Genomic DNA, 25,408 nt, shown 5'->3' with positions numbered 1-25,408 from the left:
TATCATTAGTTCTGTGCAGTGGCCCTCACTACTTGTGATCTGATTTCCCACATCCCTTCTGTTTCCCAATGCATTTTTTACTCTTTATTTATTTTGTAGGTTAAGTAAAGCAGTTAGTTGATTTGCCTTTGGAACACACGTCGCAAGCATCAATGATAACATCCATCAAATGACGCATTCAAATCTCCGATGGTGTTTAATGACCAACTAGTCCTGAATATCTAAAATCTAAACACCTGCTATAAACAGCAATACCTAATTAAATGCAACACTGCAAATCTAATTTCAAAATTGGACTTGAGTGATGGATAAAAAGTCCATGGTCATGGCAGTTCTGTATTGAATCTAATTTCTAAAGTGGACTTGAGCGATGGATAAAAGTCCATGGTCATGGCAGTTCTGTACTGAAAGGGTGTCTTAAATATGCAAAGTTAAGATGGCACATGTTAACTGCAGTTAGTACTACAAAAAGGCAGTGTTGATGTAGAAAGTGCTTTTCAGTAGTAGTACAGAGAAGTAAAACACTTACAGGTTCACACTTCTCCTGCTTTTCTGGTCAATGTAATAGTACACAGAACGGTTGTAGGCTCCGTTGTTTTAAAAGCGTGCTGACTGAGAAATTCTGTCCGCTAGCAGTTGGTTGACAACCTCCGGCTGGCGTGTCTTGTTCCTGCTCCTGTTTCCACAGCGATGTGGTAAAATAGTAATTTGGAGTATGCACAGTCATTGTACTTACGACTGTACTCATTTCTCGAAAACGTTATGAATTACAGGATGTAAAAAATCTGGTTGCGATAGTACGTAAGTACCGCAATTTTAAATGATAATAAAGTGTTTGTTTTTTAATAGCTAAAAGAATGGCAAAGGTATTGCCAAAACTGATAGATGAGATTCAGTGTGGTTTTGTGGAGGGAATGCAAACATCTGACAAGATTAACAGAACAATGTTGATCCAGAGGGAAGCAGAATGTAAGAAAATACCACTGTTGTTGACAGGCCTTGATGCAGAGAAAGTATCTGACAGAGTAAACTGGGATTTTATGACTTGGACAATGGACGTATTTGCATTTCCTGATAAAATAATGAGTTTAATTAGGAGGATATAGGAGGGAATCACAGACAAAAAATTAAAGTGGGAGGGTTACTCTCAGACAAGTTGTGCCTTAAGAGAACCATGCAGGGGTGCATTATATTTAGAGCCATTGGCAAAGAAATAATGAACTCAGTAATTCAAGGCTGTAATTGGTTTGATAATTAAGAAAAGTTGGCTTTATTTGCAAACAATATAATTTTATACTTTATAAAACCAGTAAAGGCCATATCAGTGTTGTGGAACATTCTGGGAGAGTTTCAAGCCTTTTCAGGATATAAAATTAATGAATATAAAATAAGGGCCATAGCTGTAAACTATGTACCCACACATGAATTGTTTAGCAATACCCATATTTATGAGGATACAATAGAATGAAGTTGTGAAGCCCCAACAGTAATCAAGGAGCCTCAGTTCTCACCACTGGCACCAGTGGGGGTGTACATTGGGAGGATGACAGGTACACACAGTATTTGCAGATGCAGCTCTCTGCATTGTGCAATTTCCTTTAAGAGCACACAGAAACCACAGTCAGTCAGGGACTGTTTTTTTCCCTCTTTCTCCAGATCCCCAATAAGACTCCCCACTAGCACAGCTATACACCTGAGATCACAGCTGAGTGGCCAAGCCAAGACCTTCAGCACCCTCTCTGTCTAATCAGTGCTTCATGTCCCTGTCCAAGTAGCTGACAGACATACTCTTTGAGGTTTGATTTTTAAACACAAACACACATGCACACACACACATACACACACACACCTGGGAAAGGCTGGCACAGGTTTATTAGCTATGCCCCCTCCTGCCCAGACTATAAGGTAGTTATTATTGCCACCAGCCAACTTTTTATCAGCTACTTTAAGGCCCTTAACAAAGGGTATTCAATCTTACTGTGAAATGTTACTGTTAATACAAGTGGTAGTTTGACCAAGAACAAGGCTATTAGGAGTGGTTTACACAGTGTCACCAAATAAATATGCAAGTACTCTCAGAACTTAAATATGTCTCAAAAGGATCAGCCACAATGAAATGTTTAAATATATTTAATAATAAGTAATAAAAGAATAAGAAAATATTCCGTATATAGTCACAGTAATATCGGAGTTCAGAATCACAGGAAATATTTAAAACAACACTGCAGGACAGTTTCAAATAAATAAAGGAAAATGTCTAAATTAAGCTTTGCTATATTCCTGACTGTATCTAAGAGAATTACTATACCCTAATAACTTACTTAATTAGAGCAGCAAGGCAGATGTGTGGTGAATGGGGCTTCTGGTCAGGTCCAAGACAGACTACAGAATGTAGCTTCTCACTAAGAGATTTCCCAAATTAATATCTCAAATATTACTGCTGGGATAGCATTCAGAATGACATAATTTCTTGTCATCTGACTCTACCCCAGACTCAAAACAACCACTGATGGCATCTGGTAGCATTTAGCATCTACCTGTGAAAATACATAGACCTTAGATCTTTAGCAAATGGTGGAAGTCATAAAACAGTAAAACACTTCCAAGACAATACAGAAAATTTCTCTGCACAGACATTGTATATGTTGCTGCACTGAAACTGAAAGATAACATCTTTTTTATGGCCTGGCCATAATGTAATTTAAATTCTGTTATTTTTCCTGAAGTTAACCTCTTGTATTCCAGTTTCACCTATTAAAATATATACATTTAAACATTTACAATAGTGTATGTACTTTTCTGTTCTATTCCAGTAAGGTACACTGTGGATACATTTCAAACAGGACTTTGTAAAATACCTCTTCAGAACACGTCTGTACAAACCATCTTATATGACATACAGCTCTAATACACTTGTAATACAAACATCTTATATGAATCATGTTGATATTCACACATTACATAATTATTTACAAAATTCCAGATAGCTGGGCTGGCAGTACCACCTTTGTCACAGAAGTATTCAAGAATGTAGATTAAAAAGGATTCAATTATAGAAGCTAAGGATATGTGGGAAGAGACTAAACGAAAGATAATTCAAAAAAATGAAAAACTGAAAGCTCTTGTATATGGATATAGATAGCAAGATACAAGCAGTAAAAATGTTTATAGTCCCTTTAATTTTATACAGAGGCAGACATATGCTTATCAGTCAGAGGATAAGTTGTGGATAGTAAATAAGAAAGAGTTGTAGGACTTTATCTGGGAGAGGAGGTGGGCAGGGGTTGAGTGGGAAGTTGATATTTCCAATAGAACAAGATGCTTTAGGATTTTTTAATTTGAAGGGATATTTTAAAGCTACACGCTTAAATCTCATATACGTAACACTACACAAGCAGAAAGCTATGATCAAGAAATAGAGAGTGGGCTTTTGAATACACTTTCTTAAATAGAATAACAACAGCCATGTAGAATATTATCTTCATAAAGTAGTAGATTGTATTGTAAGAACTCAGCCAACATGAGAATGTATAAAGTAGATTTTAACACTAGCGATGAATGCAATTAGGGGTACAGAGAATAGAAAAGAGGTCACTGGAATTTACTGGAGAAAACTGGTAAAATTATTGGGAACAAATAACTAGAGAGAGAAAGGTAATAAAAGGTAAAGTGGCCAAGAAGACTTTTGGACTGCAGGCTGGAGAATGTCATCCCTTTCAGGAATTGATTAATTTCAGAGAATAAGAAAATAGAAAGGGATAGGGGAATCCTAAGAGAAAGACCTGCTCTGGTAGAGCTTTTTTGTTTAATCTAGAGGAGAAGCTGCTGTTAAAAAAGGGATAACCAGTAGGGCACACAAAATATTGCATTATAACTATAGAAATCAGTCAGAGAATGTTAGAAAGATTGGAAGGAGAGAGATTGGATAATCAACTCACAAGGAAACAATGGGAGGACATATGTATGTCTCCCAAGTATGTAACAAAGTCTAGAAGAGTTAGGTTTTTTTATTAGAAGTGTTTGCATAGGCATTTTATACCAAAAGCCGACTCCAAAGATTTTTTCCTCAGGTAGATGGCAAATGGTGGTGGTGTGATAGTAAAGAAACAGTTAACTAGGAACATATATATTTTGGGAGTAAAATGAATTGGCAAACTTTAAAAATTCCATAAGGAGTTATCTGTCAGAAATATGGGGTAAGCAAATGGGTATAACTAAGGAATTTTTTTTTTTAACTGGGGTACAGAATCTAAATTGCATAGATGTAATAAGGCCTTGTTAAGTCTGATTATGGTGGCTGCTAAAAAAGTAATTACTAGAAAATGGAATTCAAAGTCTAAACCAACAGTATTTGAACAGAAATAAAAGAACTGGAAGTGGGATCTTCAAAAAATGGTAAGAGAAAATTACTCAGAAAAAAATGGAAATTGTGGGAGCAATACAATCTGAATAATGTTTTGGAGGAGTAGTAAGGTTTAAGAGAAGGCCGGGATTGAGCAATTTATGTAATGTTGGATTGGTGATAATTGTATGTAGTAGAACTGAAGAATATATGTGATGCATGATGTTTGTAACTGTGAATGTGTTTTTCTTTTATATAAATTATGTTTGCCCATGTCATAAGTGATAATTCAGTAAAGGTGTTAAAATAAAAAATATATCTAGAATCCAGAGCTGCAAAAGGAACTGATGTTAAAGTAAATATATAATTCAGAGTGACTTGAAACAAAACTACACAAACTAGTGGGCTCGTGTGGAAGCGATGAGAACGCACAATAAGGTAGTAATAATGTAATGTGATATGAAATTTAGCTCACTTCCAAAGAGACTTCTTTTAATTAGTGTAGGCTTTCACCAAAGTTCTGTATACTGAGAAAAAAGCAGTTAAAATTTGCAAATTAATACCACAAAATAAAATATCCAGAGTCCAGAACAGCAAAGTAAGAATGGGTCTGAAATATGCTAACAGCAGTTAGATTGTCCTGAAGCAAAACTGAATGAAATCGCAAGATCGCAAGTGCCTGGGGAATGATATGATGTAGAGCACATGAGGAGGTCGCCAGTAATCTAGCTGTGACTGTAATTTTAACCCTGGGTACACCTGCAAAACAGACACCAGCATATCATGGTAATGACAATTTTAAAACCTGAAACGTTGGCTTGACATTTGTCATTACTGCTTAAACTGAATTTGTTTCTAAGTGCAGAGGGTCATCATGGTCTGGTGTGGTAGGAGAAAAACACTGATATTCTGTAATATTTTATGAGGAGTTATAATACTCAGAGTCCAACGCAGCAAATTAAGCTAAGGTTGAAATATACCAGTAGGAATCCCACTAACCCAAAGTAAATTTTCATTACCTTGCAGGGTGTATGGGGGTGGATGAGACATAGCACGCAACTTTTAAAGAATTGCCAAGGTGTTACTAAGAAAGACATAAAAAAATTCATTTTGTCTAGTGACTCAAGGGAATGTCTTAAGCAGAAAACATGTGAGCAGTGTATTTAAATTTGGGCTCATTGGAAAAAAAACAGTTTAACAAATGAAAGCATAATGAAGAGCAAGAACTTGCATTTCACACAGGAGGAACTTTGATTAATACACATGCATAACAAAGATCTCACAAGAGCGCATCTGGCAGAACAATTCCTTAAAAGAATATCAGCTCCCAGCTCAGCTTGCAAATGATAAATAAATTCTTTAATATTAAAAATGAGAGACTGGTTATAACCCATTAAATCTGTAGAACCCCTAAAATGCATTATTAATTTATGTTTATTTTTATTATTTATTTTTATTTTCAGTTTGATTACCGGGGAAGTCCACTGGGCCAGAACGTGCCCATTTTCAGTGGAGGCCCAGGGAGAAAAGCTCCATAAGCAAATACAATACAATAATGGTTACATAATGTTATAAGTAAAATACATGTATAAAATTCATACAGTCAGGAAATGCAAAATGCATAAAATGTACATCATAAAACACAGTTAACAGATAATAGAGAACACTGTTTACAGGTATTTCCATTCATGTTTCGACTATAATATATAATTCTATGTTTTGACTATAATAAGCAGCTAGGAGAACTTTGCGGTGAATTGAACATTTGATTTTCTGTTTCTTCCAGTTGCCCATAATAGAAGCCCATATTTGTAATGTCTTTGTGTATGTGCCAGCCACATATGCAACAAAGCAAATGATGGATACCTAGCTGCAAACAAAGAGAAGAACAGCTTCTGGGCATGAAGACGGACCAAGTGGCATTATTTAAAAAGCATTTACAGAACAGGATGTGACCTACCCTGTACCGATGCTAAGGAATTGGCAACAGGGGAAGGTATATTAAAGAAGAATAAACAGAAAAGAAGAGTAAAGGGTGTATATAAAAAAATGGCCGTCTTAAGTATCTATCTATCCATAGATCTATACCTTTCTTTATAGACAGAGATGGATAGATAAATACAGATAGATGTATTGCATTGCCATCACTTACAGTATGGTACACCCGGTGCTGTAATATAGTACTACTTTACTGTGTGACACACATAGTGCTGTAGTGCATTATTTATTTATTTTATTTTATTTTACATTTGTTTACCGGGAAAGTCCGACTGGACAAAGGTCCTTTTTCAGCAGAGGCCCGGGGAGAAAAGCTCCAATTAATACATAATGCTTGCATAGAATCATAAATCACATGAGAATAACATAATAACACTAAGATGTAATTATTAATTAAAATAGAATCAATATGAAATGCAATAGAACATATCATAACACATAGAAAAATGAAATAAAAATGCAATGGTACGTGGTAAAAATGAAAAACCAGCGTACATGCTTTCATGTAATTTGTGCAATCAAACTAGGACTGGAGTACAATGGGATAGTGCAGGAGTACATTGAATAGGTAGTATAAGATAGAGAGGCTAGGTAGCAGATGTAATACAGTAAAACAAAAAGGCAAGTCTGTTTAACGTTGACTTGTTTAATGCAATAACCTTTTTCCAGAGTAAAACAGCAAGCAGACTTGAAGCAAAAGTAACTTGACAACGATACTTAGCGCTTTCACCCCTACACACCTGGGGTATCATCAGAGTATCCATTGTTAGGTTCACGTTCAATTTAAATACCCTAAACTCATAACAATTAACCAATCACATCAACCCTAAACAATTTTATACACATATGTTTAAAAAAACTATTCCAGTCTAATATACTTATTGTAATACATAGACATACAATAAAAACATATATTAAATACATAAAATATATATACCAAAACGTCTCACTTTAAGGAGGTTATGGAGAACTTATCAGATGGAGGGGATTTGCCTGGTCCAAAGATGAGAAGTTTTGTTTTATTTGGATTTAAGATAAGTTGGGAGTTGCTGAACCAAGTCTCTGCAAGGGAAACGTTTCCTTGGGTTAGTGTGTGGATGTCATATAGTGTGTGGGCTGTACATATAAGAGTGGTATCATCTGCGTATTGAATGACGGAGGCATTGGGTGTGGCAGTGGAGAGTTGGTTAGTAAATAGAGAGAAAAGTAATAGGCCGAGTCCAGAGCCCTGAGGTACTCCTAAGGATATTAGTAGCAGAGGGGATAGTTGATTTTGCTGTAATACTGCTCGTTGTCACCCTGGTAGGTAGTTTTTAAACCATGAGATGGATGGGGTGCTCATATTTAGGATGGATAGTGTTTTGAGGAGTATATTATGGTCGACAATGTCGAAAGCTTTGGACAAGTCTAGAAAAATGGCCGAGACTAGTTGACACTTATTTCTGTGATTATTGCTTGTGTTGGTAAAGGACAAGACAGCAGTGGTAGTGCTGTGGAAAGGTCTAAATCCATGTTGATATTTGGATAAGAGATTATTTTGTAGAATGAAGTTCATTAGCTGTGTGTGTATGACTTTTTTGAGTATTTTTGATAGGGGTGATAATATAGCTATGGGTTGGTAGTTGTTTAGTTCTATGGAATTACCTCCTTTATGCAGAGGTATGATGTGGGAAATTTTCCATAGAGTGGGTATTTTACACATTCATATTGATCTGTTTATTAGAATTGCGACTGGATGAGCTATAGCTATTGTGGCTATTTGTAAATATTCACCTGGTAAGTTATCTGTGGCTAGGGAGGTTGGTTTTAGCTTGTGGAGGAGTTTTAAAATGGAGCTGACTGGAACTGGGTTTAGGCAGAAGTCGGGGTTGTTGTCATAGGTGCCTATGTTGTTTTGGGTGAGGGGTCATTGTTGGTACTGTTGGTTAGGCTATCTACAAGGGTCTTAACATTTTCGGTGACATATTTGTTAAACTTCTTCTAGGTTATTAGTTATAGCTGGGGATGAGGTTACAGATTTCCCTGGTAGAAGTAAAGAGTTCACAGCTGACCAGAATTTTCGGAGGTTTTGATTATGTTTTTCTTGGTAGTTTTGATAGTGCTTAATTTTATCTAGTTTAACTTGCTTTTAGGCTTTATTGCAGAGTTCTAAGTAGTGTTGTTTTGTGGACTGGGTTCTATTTTTGCAGTACTTTAGCAATGCCTTGTTTCTTTCTTTGAGGATGGATTTAGTGGATTTCTCAACTCTCTTACAGTGTGGTACATGCAATGCTGTAATGTAATACTACTTTATTGTGTGACACACCTTGCACTGTAGTATATTATTGTCCCTTACAGTGTGGTACACCCACTGCAGTAGTGTAGTACTACTTTATTGTGTGATACACATTGTGCTGTAGTAAATTATCTGCAATTACAGTTTGATAGTGGTACATCCAATGCTGTAGTGTAGTGGCATCCATTAGTGTGACACATCTGTTGCTGTAGTAAAACACAATCCTGTACTGTTTGATACACCCAGTGCTATAATATAGTACCACCCTTTTATAGTATAACATAGTACATAGTACAGCACTATCCCATACAGTGTGGTACACCCACTGCTGTAATATAATGCCATCTCTTACAATGTGGTACACCCATATTATGGTGTCATACCATCCCTTACAGTGTTTGACTGTTCAAAGCTGTCATTCATTGATCACTTCTGTGATTGTTTGGAGGGCACCAAATGACTGTGCTGAGCAGGATGCTAGATCCCCTTCCCCCAGCTCTGGATTTTGATGCAGATGTACTGTGTAACAGAGGGAAGAAATATGGGGTGGAGTACAAGATAATTGGTGAGGAAAACATGAATATGGGCTTCAAATGATCAAGAAGAATAGACATCAGTGAATGTTATTTCATTAATAGGGCAGTACTGCCCCGGAATACATTGCTGGTTGTGTTAGTGAAACTTAGACATACAGAATTCCTGAAATGTGATAGGAACTTGTGGGAAAGAAAGAAACTGATAGGGGAAAGAAGCAACTGCTGCTAAGAACTAGTGTCACACTATGGCATATATGATGGACCAAATATTTTCATAGCTGACAGATCACTGTGCATGTTCTTATGTTGTTAGTTTATATGAGTAAAGCTATAACAAAAGGTCAATGAACTATGCAGCCATCATGTAATAAGACTGTAGATCTAAAAGCCAGAAAAGATCAGAAGAAAAAACAAGAAAGAGAGATGAATTCAGGGGACTTCCAAGATGGCTGCACACTGAGTAACAGCTTAATTTCAGTTCTCTCAGTAAGAAAACAGAAACTCAGAAAAGAGAGCCAGTGAATTAGTTTTTTGAGCAAATTTCAGTTACTGGCTAATAATAGCACTACCTGGATGTCAGGAAAAAATAAATTTAGAGAACCTGAAAATCAGTCATAAAAGGCGAGGAGAAAACACTGGCTGGGAAGAATCCTGCAGCTGTTCAAGCAAAAAGCATTTCATGTTCCAGCTTTGATGTAAGATATGACTTTCATTAATCTAGAGGAAAAAATAAATCAAATATGCTCAAAGCAGATTAAAATAAATGAAATGTAGGAGTATATCAACTCCAATAACAAAATTTTGGGAAAAAAGCTTTAAACATAATCAGATGAGCCAATAAAACTGCAAAAATCAGAGGTTGAAATGAAGAAAAGGCTGGCTGAGTATGAGACTGCTCATGAAGAGAGATAACAAAAAATGGTAAAATTAATGGAGAGAGTACTTAGGGAAAACATAACACTGTCTGCTGTACTGGAGAAACAGGAAGGAACAAGTAAGCAACTGGACTGGTATTCCACAGCAAGAGTTGTTCTTTGAATGGGCACATCATGTGTGTACTCAAAACCTGGCCATGAAAAAGCAGCCAAGACCTCTAAAAGTAGAGATAAAATCCTATCAGCAGAAAGAGTTTATTCTAACAAAACTGTGGCAGATGGACAAAGTACTAAAAGCTGGCGACAGTCTGTGGAAAATGATTATTCACTGTACACCAGCAAAAGGGGAGTACATTTATTCCAGCAATCAAGGAATGTCAAGAGGCGGGTGTAAGATTTTTATCCAGCTATCTTCAGAATATTTTCCCCCAGAGGATTGAAGTAATTTTTTGAGGAAATACAAAAGGTTTGTCCACAAAAAAATGAGCTATCAAACAGAAGGGGACTCTGCACCTTATTCTTCTGATAATAAAGCTCAACGAGAGATTATGTCAGTAAAACTTTTTCCAGTGTTCCAAAGGAAAATGCTTCAGAGATAGAGGAAAAGCACAGGATTTGACTAGAAGAACCAGCAGTATGTTGGAAATGAAAAAGAGACTGGAGTGGTGAATGGAGATCAACATGAAGAAAACCAGCAAGTTGGAAATTAATGAAAAAATGTGGGAATACACAGCATCAGTCACATTTGTGAAATATGGTGGAACAACAAAACCTGGAATTATTGAACTTTTTTGATTTTGTTAAACTTCTAGGGGACTCAAAAGCATACGCCCTACTTCATGTCATTAATGTTTGGAAGAAAATTAAGGAGGGGGGAAGAAGAAGGAAAGAGGTAACTGTAAGTAAAACAGTTTTTGTTCATAACAGTCTTTTTGTAAATGGCATATACTGTATGTTATATGGTAATTATTTTCAGTTATTTTGTCTATTATAGGGATTCTAAAGTAATCCGATGCCCCTTTTCCTTCTTCTTCTTTCTTTCTTTCTTTCTTTCTTTCTTGTTTAGTTTTAAGAAGTGTAGGTAGTGCAATGTAAAAGAAAAAGCCTAGTCAAAAACATGTTTAAGATAATAGGCTATAATCTTAGGTTGTTGAGGTGAAAGATGTTGTGAAATACCTAAGTAAAATTTGCATAGGGGAATGACTAGTTTAAGGCCCTTGGCTTGATCTAACAACAAGTTTTAAGTGGACGCAAGTACATAAAAGAGTATTGACTATAATGAAAAGGTTTCCTTTAGCAAATAAATGTTCAGAGTGAAACATGAGAAGGTTTTGCAGCAGAAGGCAATTGTTTATCTAGTTCAAATATTTCCATGGAGACAATAAGATAAGGGGCAGTAAAAATACTTTTTCTTTCAATGGCTAAAAGATTATGTTTTCTGAAAACATTCAAGTTTTTTCTACATCTGAAAGAGGAATAAAGATAAGACAAAAACAGAGAGCACTTAGTGTACGTAGAATCAGACTGTACTATGTGTCTCAGCATGGATAACCTTCATTATAAGTTAATTAAAGCCTGTGAGTATAGCTGTCAGTGTGTGACAAATGTTCCTGTTAGGAGGGTTAATGTTCATTATTTGAAGATATATACAGTTTTGTGTTTGTATTAAATTAATAGGTTATGGGGGTGCTCTGGCATGTGTTTATTCTTTTGTTTGAGAGTTTTCATTAAAACAAAATGTCTTGTAAGATGTGACATAGGTTCAAATGGATAAAAAAAAAACAATTGTATAAAAGATCAACCTGCCAAACATTAGTATATTTATGCAACACAAAAGCTGAAACTGGACATTTTTTTAAAAGTTATTTTACATAATAGGTGGAAATAGTAACGTCTTATCATTATGGCAATATTTTCCATATTATCTTTGAACATGAATGGCCTCACAGGTATATACAAAAAAGAAAGAGTAGTGAAGTATATTAAGGAATGCAAAGTGAAAATATCTATGCTACAGTAGACACATTTGGAAAGAGCTAAACATGTGAATTTGATAAAGGATTTCAGGATGGTCATTCAGTGGAATATGGGACAAAGTAAAAGGAGTATACTTGTATTCATTGCTAGAGGACCTCCAGTAGTTATAGAAGATGAAAAAAAGATAATAATGGTAGATTTGTAGCACTAAGGGGCTAATGGCAAAGGAAGATGGCAAGCATTTCTGTTCCACCTAAAACTGTTACAGTAGAGCTTAAGAAAATTCAGGAAGAAATAATCAGCTTTCAGCAGGTAATATTAATTACAAGCGGGGACTGTAATTTAATTTTCAACAGTGAGGTTGTAACTGGGGGGGGGGGGGCAAAAAGTGAAAATATAACAAAAGAGGGTAGAATTTTGAAGAAAGTTATGAGAATATTTGGTATGGAATATGTAAATTCAGTAATAGGAGCTTGGAGAGAATTAACATGTTATTCCCCAAGGTAGAAAAACTGGGATAGACTAGACCAAAACTATATTTTACAGGAGCATGTGCATTTAATTAAAAGTTTTGATACATATCCAATAACTATTTCAGATCATGTGCAAATACTAACTAAGATAAAAATGAGGGCAATGAAAGAAAAATGAGACATTGGCACTCACTTGCCTAACCGTTAAATAGACAGGAATTTAAGGAGTCAGTAGCGGAAATGATTCAGGAGTTATTAGGGAAGATAGGGAAAGATAGAAATTTCTTCAGAAAATATAGCTAGGGAGTGGGATAAAATGAAAGTAAAGTTTAAAAACAGGGTAGACATAAAAGAAAAAGAGAGATAGTTAAGATGTAACAATAATTATTTACAGGGAATTACAAAGATTAAAGTATTGCAGAATAGGGGTAATCTCACAGAACAAGAAGAGACACAACTGCAGAGTGCTAAAAGGAAAATAAGGGACTACCTGGATAATGTGCATGAGTGTAAACAGATCACTGTTACACAACTGTTTTCTTATAACTCCAGAGGACAAAAGGTTTTAGCAAAAGGGCTCTGGCAACAGAAAGCAGAAAATGTTGCTGTGAGCTGACAGAGCCTGTAACAAGGAAAATAACCACAGCTTCTATAGATGTATTAAAAATATTTCAGAAATTTTATAAAAATGTGGAAATTAAGAAAGAGTACAAATGGAAATGTTTCTGGAAGAATTAAATATGCCAAGGTTAGAGGTAGATAAGGCTCAATTATTAACAGTTAGGATAAGAAGAGATTAGATAAAAACGGTGATGTATAACCAAGCCACAGGAAAGTCTCCAGGAACAGATGATATTCTTGTGGAAGTTTGGAAGCTAGAAGGGAAGAAAGTGATAAATATCTGGAAGGTTTTGTTTAACAGTATTTTAAAAAGAGAAGAAGCAACAACATCCTGGAAGAAAGCTGTGGTCACTGTAAAGACCCATCAGATCCAGCTTCCTATAGGCCCATTTCGATTCAAAACCATGATTATAAAGTGTTTATCTCTATAATGGCTAAAAAATGGCAAAGGTGATGCCAGAATTGCTAGATATGGATCAGTGTGATTTTGTGGAAGGGTGGCAAACATTTGACAACATTAATAGAACAATGATGTTCCAGAGAGAAGCAGAATGTAAGAAAATACCATTGTTGGTGGTAGGTCTTGATGCAAAGAAACCATTTAACAGAGTAAGCTGGAATTTTATAAGTAGGCTAATGGAAGCATTTGCATTCCCTGCCACAATAATAAGGTTAATTAGGAGGCTATACAACGGTTCAAATATTAAAATTAGAGTGGGGGATTCCTCTCATATGTTCTTTTTGAACAGAGGACCCTGGCAAGGGTGTCTTCTTTCCCCTTTGTTACTTGCATTATATTTAGAACCATTAGCAAAGAAAATAAGGGACTCAGAAATTCAAGGATACAATTGGTGTGTCAATCAAGAAAAGCTGGCTTTATTTGCAGATGATATTATTTTGTATCTGATAAAACCAGAAAAGGACATCTCACTATTATGAAACATTCTGAGAAAGTTTCATGTCTTTTCAGGATACAAAATTAATGAAGATAAAACAAAGGCAATAGTTATAAACTTTGTACCTACACACAAATTAGTTCAACAATGCCCATATTGATGGGGGCATGATAAGACAAAGTACTTAGGAGTATTGGTTAAAAAGGATTATGTTATGGCAGCTAAGAATATGTGGGAAGAGACTAAAAGATAATACAAAAATTGAGAAATTGGAGGCTCTGTTTTATGGATATGACTAGCAAGATGCAAGCAGTATATAGCAATTAATAAAGAGATGAAGGATTTTATCTGGGAGGGGAAGAGGGCAAGAGTCAAGTGGGATAAGCTGATCCTTCCAGTAGATAGAACAAGGTAGTTTGGGATTATTTGATTTGAAGGCATATTTCAGAACTGCACAATTAAGGCTCTTATACATAGCACATGCAGAAAGCTATAATTCAAAGTGGAAATAGATGCTGATGAATCGGGGGAAGCTCAAGAAATAAGGAAATACTTGGGTTTTGGATGCAGGTCCTGTAGGAGAATAACAATAACTGCATAGAATATTGTTTTCATAAAGTTGCAGAAAGTATTGGCCTCGCCAAGGCTTTTGACACCATCCCCCACTCTGGTATTATAGATAAACTCTCTGGACTAGGCATAAATCCCTATGTCACAAGATGGGTGGCCAACTGGCTCACTGACATAACCCACACAGTGAAAGAAGCCGACTCCAAATCCGACTTCAGACCAGTGACAAGCAGAGTACCACAGGGTTCGGTCCTGGGTCCTCTCCTGTTCAGTATCTACTTCTCTGAAGTCCAGGCAAATACAGCTGGTGTCTGGCTAATGAAATTCGCAGATGACTGCAAACTAGGAGCCATAATCAATTCACCTAAGGATGTGGACATTCTACAAAGAGGCCTCACTGAGACTGATGCTTGGTTTCAAAGTCATGGCCTAAAGCTCAATGCCAAGAAGTGCATTGTCATCCCCTTTGGGAAAAATACCATACCCATGAACTACCACATAGGCGGTAACCTACTAAACACTGAAAGTGTGATAAGAGAGCTTTGGACACAGGTGGATAGTAGTCTCTCTTTTGATAATCACATCGCCACAGTAGTCAGGAAATCCTATGTGGCACACCTCATCACAAAGGGGTTCTCCTCCAGAAAAAGAGAGGTCATCATTCCTCTATACTCATCCCTTATTAGACCCATCATAGAGTACAGCACCCCATTTGGCATGTACCTCGCAAGCCATCTGCAACAGCTGGAAAGGCCACAGAAATACTTCACTAAGAGGATTAGTGGCCTCAAACAGATGCCATACGCCGAACATCTCAAAAAACTCCAGCTCTACTCCGTTGCATATTGCCTACTCCAAGGTGACCTCTACCTAATGTACAAAGCCATGTCTAACCCAGACCTGATGGATATGCTACACTTAAAGAAATCCCAATCTTTCCAAGCCAACACGCTCCAGGGACCTAAACCTTGTCACCACAATAAACAGAACATACTGGAGGGATAGATTCCTGTTCCAGAGACTTCCCCTGCTCTGGAATAGGCTGCCCATTCATGTCAAGCAGAGCTCCTCATTAGCCTTCTTTAAGAGAAATCTTGACAATTGGATGGGTAATAGGAAATTCACCCCAGGAGTCACTGCTGCGGCTCTGCTCGACAGGGGCACAGGAAAATAATTTTCTTGGGTGATGAAAGCCAGGGAACTCAGTTGGCTAGGCTTGTGTAGGCCCTAGGGCTGATAGCCTAGTACTTACCTATGAACCTATGAACGTATAAGAACTAAGCCAACAAGCAAATGGAGAAAAGATATTCTCCTGATAGGGATGACTGCAATTAGAGGTACAAAAATAGGCAAGAAAGGGTTGGAATTTACTGGAGAAAATGGTCAAATGAGCCAAGGTATTGGGAGTAAATAATTAGAGAGGGAAAGGTAATAGAATGGGAAGAGGCCAAGAATACATTTGGATTGCAGGCTAGAGGTTGCCTTCCCTAAAAAGAACTGATGTTAGTGTATAGGCAAAGAGAAAGGAATAAGGGCCCTAAGTGAAATACCAGCATTGGTAGAGTTTTTAGTAGAATCTAGAACAGAAGCTGTTATTAAAAAAGGGATAATTAGTAGGGTATATAAAATACTGCATGATAGCTATAAGAATCAATCAGAGGAGGTTAGAAATGATTGGGAAGAGATAAGAGATTGGATAAGCAAGTCACAAAGACACAATGGGAGAGTTTATGTATGTCTCCCAAATATGCAACAAAGTCCAGAAGATTTAGAATTCCCTGCAGACTACTCTGTCAGAAATACCAGGCGAGCAAATTGGTATAACTTAGAAAATTATTTTTTGAGTTATGTTATCGAATCAGAATTGCCTAGATGCAGTAATGCCTTTCTGAGTCTAATGATGGTGGCCACCAAAAAAAACAACAATTACTAGAAAATGGAAATCAAAGTATAACCCATCTGTACTAGAAGTAGTGACTATAATAACAGAGATAAAACAACTGGAAATGAAATCTTTAGAAAAGGGTAGGAGCAAATTATATAAAAAAATGGGAATTGTGGGAACAATACAAGCAGAATAATGTTTTGGAGGAGGAATGAGGTTTAAAAGAAGGCATGATTTGAATGAGCTATGTAATGTTTGGCTGACAGTGATTGGCTAGATTATAAGTGATGTATAATGTTTGCAACTAAAAATATGTCAGTATGTTTTGTTTCATTTATATAAATGTATGATTGCCTGTGTTATAAGTGATAATTTAATAAAGATGTTTCTTGTTTTAAAAAAGTCCAAAATATTTAGGATTTTTGCTTGGAAGTGTTTACATAGGTATTTTTTTATACCCCAAACAGACTCCAAATAATTTTTCCTCTGGTAGATTGCAAATGTTGGAGGTATGGTGGAGAAGAAAGAGGTAATTGGGAACATATTTTGATGAGTTTGCAGACTTAAAAATTCCCTGCAGACTACTCTGTCAGAAATACTGGGTAAACAAATAGGTGTAACTAAGGAAATGATTTTTGAGCTGTGATACAGAATTGGAATTGTCTAGACATAGTAAGGCCTTGCTGAGTTTAATCCTGGTGGCTACCAATAAAGCAATTTCTAGAAAACGGAAATCAAAGTCTAAACCAACTGTACTAGAAATAGGGAATATAGTAATCGAGATAAAAGAACTGGAATTGGGATTTTTTAGAAAAAGAGTAGCAGAAAATTACATAAAAAAGTGGGAATTGTGGTAAACGTACATGCAGAATAATGTTTTTGAGAAGGAATGGGGTTTAAGGGAAGGCAAGAATTGAATGAGTTATGTAATGTTTGAATGACAGTGACTGTATAGTAGATTATATGTGATGTATAATGTTTGCAAATGAAAATATGTCAATATGGTTTGTTTTCATTTATATAAATGTATGATTATGTCATAAGTGATAATTCAAGAAAGATGTTTCTTGTTTAAGAAAAAGAAAGAGAGATGAATTCATATTAGGTAATGGGTGGCTGGGAGAAATGTGGGTCTAGTGCTGTTGCATAAACTGGAACTACAAAGAGCAATGATTGGTATTTATATAAATCTCTGTTTCAACCCAATCATTTTACAAGTTTTCCAGGTTATTGCCTACTGATTTTTTTTGTATTATTCCAAATATTTAATGTCATATATGATATTGGGTTCATGGAGTTTCATCCCTTTTCCTATTATTGTGCAATTTACTCTCCATACCTATTTAATTTTACGTAATTTCAATACTTTTTTTAGCAGACATTTAGTAAGGTTTGCACTTATAATTATAATATTATAGGGGAACAAGCAGGACAACAGAGCTTTAACAAAGTATGATTTCAGATGTAGACGGTATGTATTGCATTTAGTTTTTGAAAACCTTGTGATTGAAAAAATGCACTTCTACTGGTGGCATTTTTGCTAATACATCTAGCATATGTACTGCCATTTTGCATTTCTTAACACAACCAAGTGGATCTAGTTAAATGAAAATCTTATTAATGTGATGCAAAATCGACCAGAATTTAGCCAACATATATTGATGCCATTTTTGAAGGGTGACCACGGTGGTGCAGCGGTTTGCATTGCTGCCTCACAGCAAGAGGTTCTCCGGTTTGATTCTCGGCTGGGATGCCTTCTGTGCGGAGTCTGCATGTCCTCCCTCTGGTCGCATGGGTTTCCTCCAGGTGCTCTGGTTTCCTCCCACATTCCAAAGACATGCTGTTGGTGGATTGGCCACTCTAAATTGGCCCTAGGTGTGAGTGCGTGCTTGTGTGTGCCTTCTGTGGAAGGTTGGGTGCCGGGCTGTCAACTCAACACCATCAAACTCCACTGCCAATCATGAGCAGGCAGGTGATCTGCTGTGGTGACCCCTAACCGGGAAAAGCTGAAATAAGAAGAACCGATGCCATTTTTGACTAGTGTGAGTAAAGAGCAATCAGCAGAGCTCTACACTGGGGAGTAAGAGAGAGAGAGAGAGAAAAGCTAAGGAAAACAAACCAGGGTTTCATAATATGGAAAAGCTACACTGTTATATATTTTACTGGATGTTCCCAAAACAAAAATACTCTAAAGATCAGCTTTTACAAAACAGATTGTAGATTAAGTTGTGTTGACAGCTAATAAATTTTGTAGATAAGATTATTTCTCCCAGTGTGATAATAACCAGCTTATAATTAATAAAGGGGGTGAGAGCACAGAGTCTCCTCCTCTCAGTAATGATAAAGCTGGGTCCTTTGGCCTATCATTTGGGATAAGCAGGTCTAAGGGCTTTAGAAAGGCAGACTTAAAGCAGGTTTTGAATTGATCTGTGACTGAGACAATGCAATTCATTAGCCAGATTCAGGGGACTTCACTAAAGTTATTCAATTAACAGACAACAGTAGCAGGTAATCAGGGATACGACAAAACAGAATACTTATCTGGAACATGTCAGTAAGTAGTAAGAAGTACAGGAATGATTACTCTTGATACTGGCATATGAAATTATAACATCAATTACTCCTGATATCAGCAGAAGTCTAAATAATTATTTCACGAGGTGCAAAGGAGGAACAAAAATGGGGAATACATAAAATGAGAACACCTAGAAAACAATGAATATGAATACAATTCAAATTTCCATTACATCCATCCCAGGATACTAAAACTAGGTACCCCCATACTCTGTAATCCCCCTTATTCACTTTTTCATTCTACCGCTCACTACCAAATTCATGCATCATAGTTTCAAACGTGCTGTGCTCATGCCATTGGCCAAGGTGTCCACCCCCTCTATCGCAAATTATTTCTGCCATATAGCAAACGTGTGCCCACTTACCAAATTCATATGAACAGTGAATGGATTATCCTGTAAAGTCTGGCATTCTTACAGACAGTCAGTATGGGTTTCACCCCAGCTATAGCACCCTGACTGCTATCTACCTTTTGACCACATATATTCCACCATGGAGCAAGACAAGCTTACAAGTGCCATATTTGTAGATCTGAAAAGGTTTTTTGATATTGTAGATCATTCTTTGCTACTCAACAAAATGAGCAGACATCAGACTGTCATCCGATGTGCTACAGTGTTTTAACAGCTCCCTGACTAGTTAAACATTTAGAATACTCTGTTTTGACAACTCCTCTGTAACAGGCAATATTAACAGACGAGTCTCTCAAGGATCCAGTTTAGGTCCCCTTCTTTTCTCACACTCATAAATGATCTGGCCTCGGATGTATTACAGACAAACTGTATCTTATATTTTATTTTTATTTATTTTATTTATTTAACATTTGTTTACTGGGAAAGTCCAACTAGGACAGAGCCCATTTTTAGTGGAGACCCAGGGAGAAACATTCCAGATGCATGTCTTTGGAATGCTGAAGATGATGTCATAACCAAGGCTGGTAAGAATCGAAACATGCTTAACATTGACCTCCAGGAAATTTATAAAACTCTCTGTAATTGGCTTCACACTAACAAGTTAACTGTTCATACTCAAAATAAAAATCATAATTATACTGTTTATTAGGTCAAAGAAACTAGAAAATACCAATATTATTATTGCCATCACAGATCCACTGGGAAATCACTTACCATGGACAAAGAATCAAAGTTAACTTGGCTTTGTTTGTTCTTTGATTAGAAACTCTCATTTAAAGTAAGCAAAGTTCTTTCAAAATTGAAGGCTTCATACAAAATTTCTAACCTACCTTCATTACAAGTCAGGTGACCTATAGCTATAAACATTCTCCTTATAATAGAATAGAATAGAACAGAATAGAATATAATAGAATAGAGTAGAATGTGGCCTTGCCTATTAGTACTCTTTGCACCTCTCAGCATACTCTGTATTTTAATCTATTGAAAACAAAATTCTTAGACTCATTAATATTGCTAACATCAAAGAGCATCACTGCATTACTATTAATAAAACAAATGGCTCCCTATCTCTTCTAGAGCTGTGGTTCTCCTCTGCTGTCTCACTTATAAAAATCTCAGTGAAAGATATTGCCTTCTTCTCTGCAATAACCTAACCATCAGAGAACAAAGTTATTCCCTCAGGAACTCTAATCGCTTGCAACTGCAACGCCTTCCTCTCACTCAGTCCTTGTGAATGAGCATGCTGTGTGATTGGTCTGACCACCTGGGATAGCATTTCTGAAACCATCGGGGATTCTGAGAGATTTCAAGGCTTCAAGAAATCTCTCAAACAGCATCCCTACATTAGGCAGAGCTCCTCGCTAACACTCTTCAAGAGAAACCTTGGCGAGTGGATGGGAAACAGAAAGTTTACCCCGGGGATCACTTCAGTGGCTCTGCTGGACAGAGACACAGGGAACTAATCTAAGGGGGTGGCGAAAGCCAACACATTCTGGTTAGACTTATAAATGCCTTTGGGCAGATGGCCTAGTACCTACCTATGAATAAAGAAATAAATGTAACTGTACTAGAGACACTGGCTGATATCTGCCAAATTAGCTACTGTCTGTCTGTTTTAGTAAACCAAGTCTTACCCATTCTCAGTTGTGTTGTTATAATATATAAAGTAGGGACCTAACTTGTATTTCTGTGAAGTTATTTGTCTGTCTGTATGTCTGTCTGCTGCATGACCCTTCACACTAGTGCAAGGCATTCAGCAACAGATATTCTCATCTTCCTACACTATTCCCCACCCATGCAAATTAGGATAGGGAGTTGTGTTTATACTGTAGTTATTAACTGCACCTTAAATATTATGATGCCTCTGCAGCTGTTTCTCTGCATGTTTCTAGTTATCATTTACCCTGTTTGACATCATAGTTGTATAACACTTACGTGATGTTATACAAGTGCTTGAGCACGCTTGCATTACCTGCTAATCAGCATTTTGAATCTTGGAATTCTGTTCTTTCTTTCTATTTAATGTGAGCTTGTTTTACTTATGATCATCGACCTTGCCTGTATGGTCTGTTCATGGCTGAAAGGGGTCCTTGGACCAGTTCACTTACCTTGCAAACAAATTTTAAATAAATAAATGAGGAATCTACAAGGCTAGTCAGAGAAGATGTGAATCTGTGTAATAGTGGAGATGGGAAACAAATGCAAAAGGCATTTCTTTATATGCTTTACCTCAGCCCACCCTTGGGAATTCTGGTACTTCTAACTCCTTTCTGGTAAGAAATCACAAATGACTTTTTAGACAGTGTTTGAACTGTAACTTTTATATGGTAATACACATATTTCTGTGGGCCACATACGTTTCCGAGTTCAATTTTTCCTCTTCAGCTGGCCTAATGTCTGGTCTGTGAGTCAGACTTCATCTGAACAGTAATGTTTGAAAAATGAGAGTGTGAATAACCCTGCAGCTGGTGAAGAGGCATTCAGTAATCCTATCTGTATATGTTTTAGTGTACCTTAATAGTTTGCTTCTTGTGCTTGTACTTATGTGACAGAAACAGGCAGGAGCAAGAGGACACTAGCTCCATTCTAGACTATCCTGTGTGTCACAGGGCCATTGTAGAAACAGAATAGAGTAACAGCCATGCAGTCCCACCCTCAGTGGCAAGAAATAGATGTCACAGCCAGATCTGGATAATTCATCCAACTCTCAGCACCATGGCACTGTCAAATTGCCACAGCTATAGCAGGTGGTGACAGGTGAAATTTGTTATTGATAGCACAGATTAAACAGTTTCGTATTTGTACCAGCATCTTATGCTTTGACAACTAACATCTGAATGCATGCCATGTGATTTGCTTCTCCATCAAGGTTAGCTAACCACTTTGTGCAGCATCCTGTTCCTAGTTTTGTGACGGCCAGGTGTCTGGGTTACCAACAAAAGTAGTAGTAGCTGTTATGACTGGGAGGCACATTGTCCACACCTCTGGGCTGCACTTCTCCAGTGTTCTTTACCTATCCCTTAATGACACCCTTGCACGTGCACACGAGGGTGCTTCAAACCAGTAACTTGTCAAGCCTGTCTGATTTTTAAGGTTAGTACATGTCAACCCCTCCCCTTCTCCCTCAGTTGACCTACACTGTGTGATGTTCTCTGCCAAATGATTCCAGGGCCTCATCATACTTCGTTGGTGGTCCACACATGTCCTGATACTACCATAAATCCACATCTATAAGTAAAAAAAAAAATATTAGCAACATCGTTCAAGCATTTCAGTTTGCTTCATTGTCAAAAACCTTTGAATATAATCTGTTAGTTATCTGTTACTGTTCATATGTACAGGTGTAAATTAATATCTAATTTTATTAGTTAAGGCAGAGCTTCTTGGCTTTTTGCTGCCAATAAATTACCAGAGGATATTTAATAAGACTTCATATCCAGTTTGTTATTGTCTTTGTTCTGCAGAAAAAGATATGCAGATTTGATTTGCTAAAACTTGTATAGGTGCGTACATTCTGCTTAAGATTTTCAAATATGTTAACTTTCATACATTTTCATGTTTTTTTTTTCCTTTTTCTTATCAAGACTCTGTGAAGACTGAAGCTAATAAGGGGCCATTTGATGCTAGCATCTTACAAGAGGGTTCATTGCCAACAGTACCGGAAGTTAACGGGAAGGAGGAAGAGAACACAGTTACAGAGGAAGAGTTAACCAAAAGAATGAGTCAGATGACAACTATCACAGAGACTGAAGCTGAAACAGTCAAGGACAAAACAGAGTCCCTCAGTAGCCCTATTTCCCCAGAAGGTTCCCCATCCAAATCACCTTCAAAGAAAAAGAAAAAATTCCGCACCCCATCATTCCTGAAAAAGAGCAAAAAGAAGGAGAAAACAGAATCATGAATGACTGACAGAAATCTATTTCACTGGAATCATCTCATAATGGGATACACAAAGCAGGGAAAGGCTAGCATCCGTTATGGCTTGTGTTCAGGATTTCTAATGGTTGAGCATCTTACGACCAGTGTAACATGTCGTTTTAAAGGAATCTTTACCCACAATGGCATTTCAGGGAAGGTGTAGGATGTACCAAGTGTACCAGAGGTTTTTGATAACGTTTGTCTCATCATTCCCTGCCATGTTTGCTGCTCCTACCACAGTGACTGATGGTCACTGGGTATGAGTGCTTGACCGTGCTTGTTTTGCCGTTTATTTTCAGTCATTCTTATCCTGAACTTCCACACAATACAAAGCTGAAGAGTTACTTTAGGTGCCTCTGTCCTGACTTCTTCAGTATCATGCCCTCACCCGCAGCCCTGAAAATCGCAGAGAAAACAATTGTCAGTAAGCTTATTTTTCAGCAGCTAGATTCCACGATGGCTTTACATAAGTTCAGTATGCATTAGCCTCATGACCGTTTCATAATCAGATGGCGTAACAGCCGATCTGTGCACTAGCCTCATGACCGTTTCATAATCAGATGGCGTAACAGCCGATCTGTCACATCAATGAACTAGTATCTGAAAAAGCACTGAAGTTATATATGTATATATTTATAAAAGTAATTTATAAACAGCACCATAATAATAGATCTCTTATCACATGCCTGTTATAAAACATTCGCCTTTTTACAATGATAAAACAGTTTAAAACTCGTATTGTAAGATTTAGATGTGACACCGTTTAATTAAATATGCAGTTTGATATTGTAAGGTATTGCTGTGTAGGCAGAGTCACAATAAGATATTTTTAATCCATTTTGCTTTTTGTTTACTCTTTTAGTCTTTGCTGGAGTGAATTGCTAAATTGTAAATATCATTAAACATAGTGAGGTAATTTATATATGAATTTAAGTTCCTATTACAGTGAAAAAATGAGAAAGAAAAAATGAAACCCTCTTCTTACTCTACCGCACCATTTTGGTGTCTTGAGTCCTCTTATGGCTATATTAGGCCTACTAAGAAACAGGGAGTGTCCTGCGGTACATACTTTTGTGGCTTGTGTCCTGTCTTCACATAGTCTAAAATCAAAAGAATATATACAGTTATACATGTACAGTTGCATAGTTCTTTCTTTAGGGAATAAAATACATTTGTAACTCTGCACAGTGGTAGTCACTTAAAAACTACCCACAATGATTGGATTGATACTGCCTAGTGGCAGTTAGAAGCTTAGTAACATATTGAACTTAGCAAAATCAAAATAATTCTTCAAGTACATGTGACAGGTGTATGTCTGCATAATCCTACATCACAATTAGCTGGCTGCTTTAAATGATGCAGTGTTTTATCGTATAATAACATTTTTCCTACCTACTCTCATTCCTGTACGCTAACTCCAAAATCTCACAGCAGTGAGGGAAAGGAGAAACCTTCTTAACTCAACCGTGTAATGATCTTGCACTAATTTACAAACTGCTCAGACACATCCGAGCATGCACACACGATCATCACATCATCACACAGCTTCACACACATAGACGTACATTAACCTCATCAACACACACAACATACTGTACATGACTTTAACACAAAAAACACACACATAAATAACCACTTGCCTCTCACAATACCTCATTTCCCAGCTAAAATACTAACACAGTACTCTAATAAAGCTGACTGAAACCAGAATCAGTTACATCAGAAAATTATTCCCATTTCAGTATGAACTAACCTGCAAATGTATGTGTATATATATATATATATATATATATATATATATATATATATATATATATATATATATATATATATATATACACACACACACACACACACACAGACACACACACACATACACATTTACTCACACATGCTCACACACAAATATATGTTTACATGTTCACATATACATTACATATATGTATGTATAGGCTATTGTGGCAATCCTTGAAGCGATAAAACATCAATGTCTCCAGTGTTGATGCATTTACATCGACAAATGCATTCATCAACATGTTTCTGCATATGTTCTGA

At 36.8% G+C, this 25,408-nt stretch overlaps 1 protein-coding gene across 2 annotated transcripts in view; it reads left to right on the top strand.

Moving 5' to 3' along the window:
• The window catches only part of ADD2 (adducin 2), a 906,318-nt gene extending 881,193 nt beyond the window's left edge, over window positions 1–25,125 (top strand). The window contains exon 15 of one of the 2 annotated variants that reach the window (XM_044083076.1): window positions 23,020–25,125. In XM_044083076.1, the coding sequence (XP_043939011.1) occupies window positions 23,020–23,336 (317 nt within the window). In that variant the 3' untranslated portion in view covers window positions 23,337–25,125. The remainder of the gene's footprint in view (window positions 1–23,019) is intronic. The other variant, XM_044083077.1, reaches the window with a different exon arrangement.
• The last annotated feature ends 283 nt before the right edge of the window (window positions 25,126–25,408 follow it).

The sequence above is a fragment of the Protopterus annectens genome, chromosome 9.part0 (genome assembly GCF_019279795.1).
Source record: "Protopterus annectens isolate FY-2018-M chromosome 9.part0, PAN1.0, whole genome shotgun sequence".
Lineage (NCBI taxonomy): Eukaryota > Metazoa > Chordata > Ceratodontiformes > Protopteridae > Protopterus > Protopterus annectens.
This window is presented reverse-complemented; position numbering and strand designations above follow the sequence as displayed.